The 10,183-nt window shown below is 41.2% G+C and overlaps 3 protein-coding genes across 3 annotated transcripts; all 3 read left to right on the top strand.

Moving 5' to 3' along the window:
- The first annotated feature begins 407 nt into the window (after positions 1 to 407).
- LOC149189418 (exocyst complex component EXO70B1-like) lies at positions 408 to 3,105 on the top strand. The gene has a single exon (XM_089413207.1). It carries the CDS (start codon positions 911 to 913, stop codon positions 2,864 to 2,866), a length of 1,956 nt encoding a protein of 651 aa, XP_089269333.1. The 5' UTR covers positions 408 to 910; the 3' UTR covers positions 2,867 to 3,105.
- Positions 3,106 to 6,800: 3,695 nt separating this feature from the next.
- On the top strand, positions 6,801 to 7,736 carry LOC149189417 (uncharacterized). The gene has a single exon (XM_089410228.1). The coding sequence runs from the start codon at positions 6,801 to 6,803 to the stop codon at positions 7,734 to 7,736; it is 936 nt and encodes a 311-aa protein (XP_089266354.1).
- A 326-nt stretch (positions 7,737 to 8,062) lies between these two features.
- Positions 8,063 to 9,112, top strand: LOC149189416 (uncharacterized). The gene is made up of 2 exons (XM_089410225.1): positions 8,063 to 8,357; positions 8,439 to 9,112. The coding sequence occupies exons 1-2, from the start codon at positions 8,063 to 8,065 to the stop codon at positions 9,110 to 9,112; spliced, it is 969 nt and encodes a 322-aa protein (XP_089266351.1).
- The last annotated feature ends 1,071 nt before the right edge of the window (positions 9,113 to 10,183 follow it).

The following is a 10,183-nucleotide window of genomic DNA, read 5'->3' as shown; positions in this document are numbered from 1 at the left end:
AATCCAGATCTGCAATTCTCGGATTTTATCTTTACATTAAATAATAAATATATGATAATGCCCAAAATAGCAAAATCTTCATGGCTTAATGCAAGCCTTAAATTGCGCATGGAAGGACCTCGTTGTGTTATGAGAGGAGGAGCCGGACCAGGTACATTCGCCATTAAGAAAATTCTGCTCTGGATTGACTCAGACGGTTCACCTCGTGCAAATGTTAAATCTTTAGCAATTCAAGTCAAATGAAAGTGACGGGAAGTAAAGAGAAAAATTTACGACAAAATATCAGCGGCAGCCATTAATCCCTATCACGACTATATCATGAATGCGACATTATACGAGTGAAAAAACGACCGCGCAGGGCCAACCCGGAAGGGCGGTAAAGAAAGACAGGAAAGGGGTCAGTGGGCTGGGCGTCGATCGATATCCCAATTAATTGGAAGACTTGTCCCGAACGGAGGGAGGTCGGTATTAATTTACAGTGGGCTGTGCCTCTGGATCGGTGCTGGCCGCACCAGTGTAAGCCAATGTAATTAAGTTTGAGCGGGTCAAAACACGGGCTCTCAGATCTAACAGCGAAGAGATCTTTATTCATGAAAGACCAAATTTAGAATTAGACCACGTCCACATATCCATGCAAATGCGACGGTTACATTTTAGGCGCCTTCAAATAGATCATCTACCCGGGCTTCGATTCTCTCACTAGTATCTTTTGCTCGAGTTTCTCGAGGCCTTGGGTTGAATTCTCAGAAAGTCATTCTGGCGTTCATACGCAGGATTTCTATCTTGGAACGATAAAGAGTATTCAGACTTTCTGGATCTGCGAGATTTCTCCGATCTTGCGATTCTGCAGTAAATTTCCGAAGCATCCAGCGCAATCTGTGGATATTATATACACATTGTGTATACGGCAATGGAGATACAAGCAGTAGCAGCAGCAGGGGAAGAAGAGGACAGAGTAATGGCCACGGCGCATCATATTGTGAAATCTCTGGGCAGCTCCGAGCACATGGCAAGAGACATGCTCACAATTCTGTCTATGAGCAACGAAAATCTGGGCAACGCACCTCGGAAATCGGCCGACTACGACGCCAATTTGGCTTCCATGGATCGAATAATCTCATTCTGGTACTATTCGTCCAAGGCCATGCTGTTCCAGAGCAGCCGCAAGGAAGTCTACGAATATCTCGCTGCAGTTGACGGTCTCCGTCAATTGATTGAAAATCTGGTCGACACGCCAGGCAGTTCCAGCAAACTCATGCGCGCGCAGCGCCTCATGGAGATGTCGATGGCCCGCCTGCGGAAGGAGTTTCACAGAATCCTTTCAGCCAGTGTCGAGCCGACCTTGGCGCCGGACGACTGCAACTTGGGCCAGGGCTCGTCTGACGACGAGGCGTCGACGGACCAATACCCGAGCAACGTCAGGCGGCGCCGGAATCGGAATCGGAATGCGGACGAGATTTGCGAAATCGACATGATGCCGCTCGACGCCGTGCTGGACCTGCGCAGCATAGCTAAGCGGGTTATCGCCGGCGGGTACGGGGGTGAGTGCGTGCGAATCTACGAGCTGACTAGAAAGTCTGTAATCAAAGGCTGTCTCCACAGAATCGGCGTTGAGTGGGTCAGTACGAGCGACGTGCAGAGGATGGAATGGGGAGCGCTTGACATCAAGATCAAGAACTGGATATGCGCGGTGAGAGTTGCTGTAAGGATTCTGTTCGCTAGCGAGAAACGGCTCTGTGACGAGATTTTTGCAGGGCTTAGTGACATCAGGGATTCCTGTTTCGCCGAGGTCGTCAAGGGGCCGACGACGAAGCTTCTGGCATTTGGGGAATCCGTGGCCATGAGCAAAAAGTCGAGCGAAAGGCTTTTCAGGGTGCTCGACATGTACGAGACTCTGTGGGACCTTATGCCCGACATCGACACCGTTTATTGCCAGGAATCGTGTGCGAGCGTGAGGACGCAAGCGTCTACTCTCTTTGCTCAGCTCGGGGAATCGGTAAGGGAAATTTTGACGGAATTCGAGAATGCAATCCAGGCAGAAAATTCAAAAACCCCGGTCCCCGGAGGCACGATTCATCCGCTTACAAGGTATGTTATGAATTATCTGAGTTTTCTGTCTGATTACAAGGAGGCTCTCATGAACATAACGGCCAATGCACCCATTGATATCCCAAATGCCCTGCCGGATGACCCAGCGGACTTGCCTGGGGACTTGGTTGAGCATGACAATGAATTGGGTAGCCCGGCCTCTGCTTTGTCTGTGAGAGTGGGATGGATTATCAGAAAACTGCAGCATAATTTAGAATTGAAATCTAACCTCTACAAGGATTTGTCCCTGTCATACTTGTTTCTCACCAACAATCTTCATTACATTGTCCAGAAGATCAAGGTGTCAGAGCTTTTAGGGCTGTTAGGGCATGACTGGATGACCAAGAATGAGGACAAGGTGAGGCAGTATACTACCTATTACGAGCGAGCGGCTTGGATGAAGGTCTTCAATTGTTTGAGAGATGAAGACAATCCCATGAATGAGGGTTGTTCCTATGAGGTGTCACAGCAGGCCGTGAAGGATAGATTCAAGGGTTTCAATCTTGCAATTGAGGAGGTTCTCTGGAAGCATTCTGGTTGGATGGTGCCGGATGTACAGCTCCAAGATGAGCTTAGGCATTCCATCATAGAAAAGATGATACCAGAGTATCGGTCCTTCTTGGGCAGATTCAATAGCTATTTGGAAAGTGGGAGACACTCTGAGATATATACGAAGTATACACCTGAAGGCGTAGAAGCTCGCCTCTTGGGTCTGTTTAAGGCAACCCATCATCCACGAGGACAGGGACATCCTAGAAGGAAGGAAGGAGTGCGCTAATGTGGAATGAGATCTCATCATGGTGACATTCCATTACGGTAAGATAGCTTGCAATTACAGACATCAAAGAGCTTGTAATTACCGGCATCAAAAGCCTTGGTTTCACTATTAAAACCCTGCAACCACTGGTATCTCTAAATCTAAATTTGAAAACCACTGGTATCTCTAAATCTAAATTTGAACATTCTTTTCACTCTAATGAAATGCTGTTGATTGTAAGGGGGTGGTAATGTGAAGTTATGCACAAAATAGGTTCCTAATGCCAAGGAAACTCAGTTCAAGAGCTATCTTGCATGTACTTTTTAAAATTACTTTATATTTCTCTGTTCCCTGTTCTGCATTCCAATTATTTGATAGAAAGTACTGTAGTCAAACCTTACTGGAGGGTCTAATATGTTTCTGATTGTCACAGTGTCTTGCATAGTAAATACTTTATTTCTTGCTTGTACTCTATACAAGCTGACAATCTGTTAAGCCATCAACTGGGGAAAACAGCACTACTCATGCATGAGCCACAGGATCAGAGGTGGTTGCTTTTCATTGCATGCAGAAATCAGATTCTTAGATGCCAATGGCATTCATGTTGCCCTCCATTTACCAAAGAATGGGTCCACACATTTTCTCATCTTTACTTGATCTATATTTGTATGGAACCATTGTTTTCAAAAGATTTCGAAAGTTTTTTAGGACAATCTTAGACATTTTTCAAGATTGAATTTTTGACACCCATATTCGTTTTTCATTAGTTTTTAGCACTACTTGCTTGTTGCTTAGTTGTTCCCGCCTTATGCAAACTATACCTTAACCTTCTCTGAGATTTGGAAGAAATACATTTCCTGCTTGAAATCCTGCTTGAAACTCGAACACCCAACAGCCTCTTCCTGCATTTTCAGGTTACTCAACTAACTGTGTGCATCCTTTTCTAAGTTTTTACCAACTATAAAATCATAATTTCTTACAGAGATGCTGGTTCGAGGTTTTGCCTATTTGTTCTAGGTATATAATAGATGATAAAACACTTCCTATCAATTTAATATATTCATTTAATAGTTGGGTTCTATCTGTAGCTCAAGTTGGTTTTAGGCTTTTATAGTTTTCAAATTTTTGGAAGTTATGAGTTCAAAGCTACCAGTAGCTATCTCCACTAGTTGTTATCCAAGTCCTATCCAAGAATTTAAATTTTTTTGATGTTATGAGTTCAAAGCTACCCGTAGCTATCTCCACCAATTGTTATCCCAAGATCCAAGAGTTTGGAATTTTGAAGGTTATGAGTTTGGAATTTATAAGTTCAAATCTATCAGTAGCCATCTCCAGCAGTTGTTATCCCAAGTACTATCTAAAAGTTCAGATTTTTTAAGGTTATGAGTTCAAAACCACCCATAGCTATTTGGAAGTTACGAGTTCAAAGCTAACAGTAGCTATTTCCACTAGTTGTTATCCCAAGTACTATCTAAGAGTTCAGATTTATTATTTTTGAAGGTTATGAGCTAAAAACCACCAATAGCTATTTGGAAATTATGAATTCAAAGCTACTAGTAGCTATTTCCACTAGTTGTTATCCCAAGTACCATCCAACAGCTTAGATTTTGAAAGTCCAAGAGTTTAGATTTTTAAAGGTTACGAGTTCAAAATCACCATTTGCTATTTCCACCAGGTGCTATCCTCAATTCTATTAAAAGGATTTTTACAAGTTATGAGTTCAAACCTTACCAATTCTCGTTGCAAGACTTTATATTTTTGAAGGTTATGAGTTCAAACCCACCAATTCCCCACCAGTTGCAAGGTTTATATTTTTGAAGGTTATGAGTTCAAACCCACCAATAGCTGTCTATCTTCACCAGTTACTATCCCAAATACTATCCAAGAGTTTGGAGGTCCTGACTCAGGTACGATCCAGAAGTCTAAATCAAAACGATTATAGAAATTGATCCCCTGGGGAAGAAAAAACCATGCATTTAACAGCCTATGGTTGCGCCCTTCAGTTTGTTCTGTATGCCTGGAGTCCCATGTGAAATAACAATCTTTCCAAGTCTAAATGCTTTTTTGAGGTCCAGCAGCCTATAAATTTTATATCATTGCAGTCCGGTTGCTTATGATTTCACTTATTGAAATGCATGGCCACATCAACCTCTATTCAAAGCTACGAGTGTTTTGAGTAAGATTCATCAACTTTTCTTATATCTGTGATGACGAGTATATTAATTCCTTTCTCCAACAGTCCTTTCTGAAGCACTAGTAATGACTTTTCTTATGGCCATGCACTTGGAGCTCTGATATTGATGGCTCAAGTACAAAAGGATAAATAATAGTCAAATTATCATTTACTCCCAAAGCTACTAAATGTGCAAATAAAGATAAATAGCTACTAAATGTGGAAATAAGTAGCTGCTAAATGTGGAAGTAAACATAAATCAAACATCCAGAAAAACAGAGGCGGAGGTTGTTGAATAGCACTCCCAGAGCTGAAAATTCCATAGATGTGGGCAGAAAACAACGCGGAGAGTTTTGATTAGCACGCCCAGACCTGAAATTTCTAGAGACTTGGGCAGAAAATGGTAACACGCAGGAAAATGTATCTCTAACAATAAAAGCATTTTGGTTATTGGTCCCACACTTCAACAAGAACAAAGTACCTGTGTCAAATATGATACCAGAGGACAAATATATGAGACATGTCAAGATTCCATGGTGTTTAGTTTACAGATATTTCTTTTAAAATTAAAATTTAATTTGATTTAATGAATCAGTATTGAATATGATTATGAGTTGAAAATGTAAGTCATTACTGTAAGGGTAGATTTTCACTTTTATTAGAGATGCTAAAGATTTTTAGGCTGTTAATTTTTTCATTTCCTCGTATTTAAAGATTGTAATAAAATTAATATATCAGAGTTATTATTTAGATTGTTTCTAAAGATGTGTATTTTTTATTATCTTGATGTTTATATATAAACTTATTTATTTTTTTTCTTTTAATTTGATGGTAGGAAAAACTATTATAATGTAATGATTAATCAACTATGAAGACTATCATCAATGGGTGCTATATACAAATACACTACCTAAAATAATTTGTTAGTGTTTTATAATAGGTAGTTTCTCACTCTCCCTAAATGTCTTTGGATCTTGGACTACTTAATATCCAAGAAAAACAACTCTTAACCAATCAAAAAACAACCAGTCCACGAAAAACAACTCTTAACCAATCAAAAAACAACTCTTAACTAATTAATTTCAAATTTTCTCCAAACAAACAAACAAAAAAAAAAAACAAACAAACAAAACAAACAATTTTAATTTAAATAATATCCTCGAAACAACTCATTTTCCTTATAGTCATTTTTGAAACTATCTCTAATAAATTCATAAATGATACATATTTTAATTTATAATAATTGAAACTATCTTTAATAAAGTCATAAATAATACGTATTTTAATTTATAATAGTTGTCTTTCATTTTATATGTATAACTAAATACTATTTTAATTGTAATTTAATTTTGTATTTAAAAATAATTTTAAACATTAAAATAATTTTGAATATTAAAAAACACATTTTTATACATAATAAAAAATTATATATAATATTTATATAATCTTAAAAATTATCTCAAATGTGTGATAGATTTGTTTTTCAAACTAACTAATAAATAAATTTGAGTGATAAACTCAACTTTTAATAACTACAAAAAAATTATATACACAAAATTTTATAAACTAAAACTTTCAAAATTTCGAAAAAAAATTTAAATGCATAGTACTAACTTGTTAGTAAAAACTTATAAACGAGTTTTGAAAAAACTTTTACATAAAACACCCAACTTTTAGGTATTCAAAAGCTTCAAAATATCTGTGTGCGCTCCTGCTCTGCAACAGTCGACTGCTCCAGCGCGTCCCAGGCCTCTACGCCCCTCCGTTCGCCCAGCCTCATCAATGGAGGCCAGCGGGGACCCTGATCCCCCTCCTTCGCCGCCTCCGGAGGTGTTAGCCTTAAAATCAATGATAGTTGTTGGCCCAAAGCGCCCACCCTCAGCTTCTCAACAGAAGTTCGTAAAGAAACTGGACACGATTCCATCAATAGCCCTACCAGAAGAAGAAACTTGTAAAGCTGCGTTGAACCTTGTGGAGAGAGGCCTTATAGGTCAGTTCACTGGCCTCTGGCCATCTCCCAAATCGGTGGATGAATGGACCCAAAGGAACTGGAAGCCCCTGATTAAAGAAGGAGTTAAAAGTTATTTTGTAGGCAAGGGTTTCTTTGTGTTTGTCTTTGAAAACCCAGATGACAGAGGTTTAATCTTTAGAAATGGACCGTATTTCATGGGGCCCCAGGGTCTTTACCTGAACAAATGGTCCCCTGATTTCGATCCCACCCAGGACATCCCCTCTGCTGTCCCGGTCTGGGTTAGGCTCCCACATTTGCCTCTTCACTACTGGAACCAAAAATCCCTACAGATCATAGGTAACGCACTGGGAAAATACATAGATCAGGCAGCGAGAAAAGACCAGTATTCATGCGCTCGTATCTGCGTAGAAGTGGACCTAGAAGAGGGGTTACCAGAAGCTATCAAACTCACTATAGCTGGGTGGACGCATGTCCAGGAGTTGGACTACGAACAATTACCCTTTAAATGCAGACATTGCCATGGCCATGGCCACTTTGCAAAGAACTGTAAAAAGAAAGCAGAGGAGCAAGCAGACAAACAGAATGGGGAACAATGGACCCTAGTCCAGAAGAATGCAACCTCAAAAAAAGGCACAAGCAAAGGCAACATGGACGGAGCCCCTAGTAGCACCAAAGCCAACCAGGAAAAGGAAGTAAATCCAAAAGGGACAGAAAGTGCTCAGAACAATCAAGTTACCCTACCCTAGGAGAATGTAGAACAGGCGGACACTCCACCTTCAAACAAGGAGGAAGGGGAAGCAATCCAGACCGAGGCCATCCAAGGCAGTCCCTCCAATCCCTCATATGCAGAGATAGCAAGGAAAAAACCAGTTGAAAGCTCTGGTTCCTCGAAGGATGAAACCTATGAGCGATAAACGAAAAAAGCTGGAAGGAAATCCTGCAAAGAAAAGAGGGAGGAGGAGGCAGAAAGACTCAAAACACAAGGAAGCCAAGCAACCATAGAAATGTCTATTGGGCGGAATATCAGACCAAGGCCTTCCAAGGGAGGCCTCAATACTCCCTCAAGTAAATAATGAATCTCGTCTCTTGGAACTGTAGAGGATTGGGGAACCCCTCCAAAATAGAAGCAGTTAAGGATCTTATGAAAGCAAAGCCCTTAGATATCCTCATGCTCCAAGAGACCAAAATAGAAGGCCAAGCCCTTCTAGAGATCAACAGTTCAAAGTGGAATAAAAGAGCAGGCAAAGCTGTCAGCTCAAGGGGAACTTCTGGAGGGCTGGCAACTCTCTGGAACGATGACCTTTTTCATCTGAAAAATCATAAGGAAACACAGCACTGGATCCACACGGAATTGATGCACAAAGCAAGTAAGTTGTCTATTTCCCTTTTCAATCTTTATGTCCCAGTTTCTTATTATGAAAAGCGAGAATGCTAGAACTCCCTTTCAGCCTTCTTAGAGCAGTCATCCCCCAGCAATATCATCATAGCAGGGGATCTCAACATCATTATGAAAGCAAAAGAAAAGAGGGGGGGGATAAGCAATAGAGATCCCATGCTAGACGAGGTGGAGGAACTCTTTCAGCGCTGGGATCTTCTGGACTTCAATCCTATCAGAGGCATTTATACCTGGTCCAATAACAGAGTGGGATCAGATCACATCTCAGCACGTTTAGACAGATTCATGGTACAAAGCTCCATAATGATGAACAAAAAGATAATCATCACTAAAATCCTGCCTAAACTTGCTTCTGATCATAAGCCTATTCAGCTACTCTTGGAAGATGAAGAAGAACTGGGGCCTATTCCATTCTGGTTCAGCCCTCTATGGATCGAGAAGGAAGGTTATATAGAGACAGTGAAGGCAGCTTGGGCCAAAACTTTCACGGGATCCCCAAGCTATGTCTGGGAGCAAAAATTGAAAGCCACTAAGCAGGCTCTGAAGAACTGGATAAAGAGACCAGCCCCCTCTCCTACTGAGCAAAGAAAGGAGTCAGTCCATTCATTGCAGACTCTGCAAATAGAGATGGAAAACAAAGACATCACAATAGAGTTGCTGGAAAAAGAAACAAAAGCCCAATGTTCTGCCCACCAAACTTTCAGAAAGGAAGAAGAATACTGGTGACTAAAATCTAGAAGTTTGTGGTTGAAGGCTGGAGACCGAAACACCTCCTTCTTCCACCGACAATATAGAGCGAGATTGACAAGGAACCACATAGCAGAAATCAAAACAACAGAGGGCACTGTTTGCAAAGGTTTTAACCAAGTCAAAGCTGTCGCTGAAACCCACTTTAGGAATCTTTACAAAGAAGAAACTCACAGAAATAATGAGGAAGCTGCTGATTTCATCGCCAACATCCCTTCTCTTATTAGCCCTGAAGAAAACGCAACTCTCTGCAGGCCAACCATGGAGGAGGAAATCATAAATGTTATCTGGTCCATGGACGCAGATAAGGCTCCCGGGCCTGATGGATTTACAATCCATTTCTACAAGTCTTGTTGGCATATTATCAAAGCTGATCTCTACAAAATGATAGGTTGGTTCATGAAAAAAAGCCAAGATAGGCGGAGGAACCAACTCCACTTACCTCGCTCTAATCCCCAAAGACACCAATCCGGAGACATTCGCAAGATTCAGGCCCATTTCGTTGTGTAACGCTTCATATAAAATTCTGGCTAAACTGCTAGCAAACCGGATCAAGCCATTGTTAAAAAGACTGATCTCCCCTCCTCAAGGTGGTTTCGTGGAAGGCAGGCATATTCTAGATAATGTAATCCAGGTACAGGAGATCATTCACTCTAGCAAGCAGCGGAATGAAAAAGGCATGTTGATTAAATTAGACATGGCAAACGCCTTCGACAGAGTGGATCGCTCTTTCCTCAGCAATGTCCTTCTCTCATTTGGCTTTTCGACCCAATTCGTAAATCTCATCAAAGCTTGCATTGACAAACCATGGATTTCCCCTTTAGTCAATGGTTGCCCCACAGATTTCTTCCAAAGCCAGAGAGGCATCAGGCAGGGATGCCCCCTCTCCCCATTCCTGTACATCATAATGGCAGATTCCCTCAGTCGTAAACTCACTGCAGAAAGACTAAACGGCAATATCCCGGGTCTCAAACCTTCCCATGGAGCTGAAGCCCTGAACCACACTCTATTCGCTGATGATTCCCTTCTCCTTGGCAGAGCCTCCATCAG

Source organism: Pinus tabuliformis, chromosome 3_1 (assembly GCF_031772625.1).
Source record: "Pinus tabuliformis cultivar Carrire ecotype Pingquan chromosome 3_1, CPIR1, whole genome shotgun sequence".
Taxonomy (NCBI): domain Eukaryota; kingdom Viridiplantae; phylum Streptophyta; class Pinopsida; order Pinales; family Pinaceae; genus Pinus; species Pinus tabuliformis.
This window is presented reverse-complemented; position numbering and strand designations above follow the sequence as displayed.

What these genes read in the sequence shown, in the direction of transcription:
- LOC149189417 (XM_089410228.1), top strand. Translation starts at nt 6,801, where the DNA reads ATGGAGGCCAGCGGGGACCCTGATCCCCCTCCTTCGCCGCCTCCGGAG.
- LOC149189418 (XM_089413207.1), top strand. Translation starts at nt 911, where the DNA reads ATGGAGATACAAGCAGTAGCAGCAGCAGGGGAAGAAGAGGACAGAGTA.
- LOC149189416 (XM_089410225.1), top strand. Translation starts at nt 8,063, where the DNA reads ATGAATCTCGTCTCTTGGAACTGTAGAGGATTGGGGAACCCCTCCAAA. An exon ending in GGAATTGATGCACAAAGCAA is followed by an intron (nt 8,358 to 8,438) that starts GTAAGTTGTCTA and finishes ACTCCCTTTCAG; the next exon opens with CCTTCTTAGAGCAGTCATCC.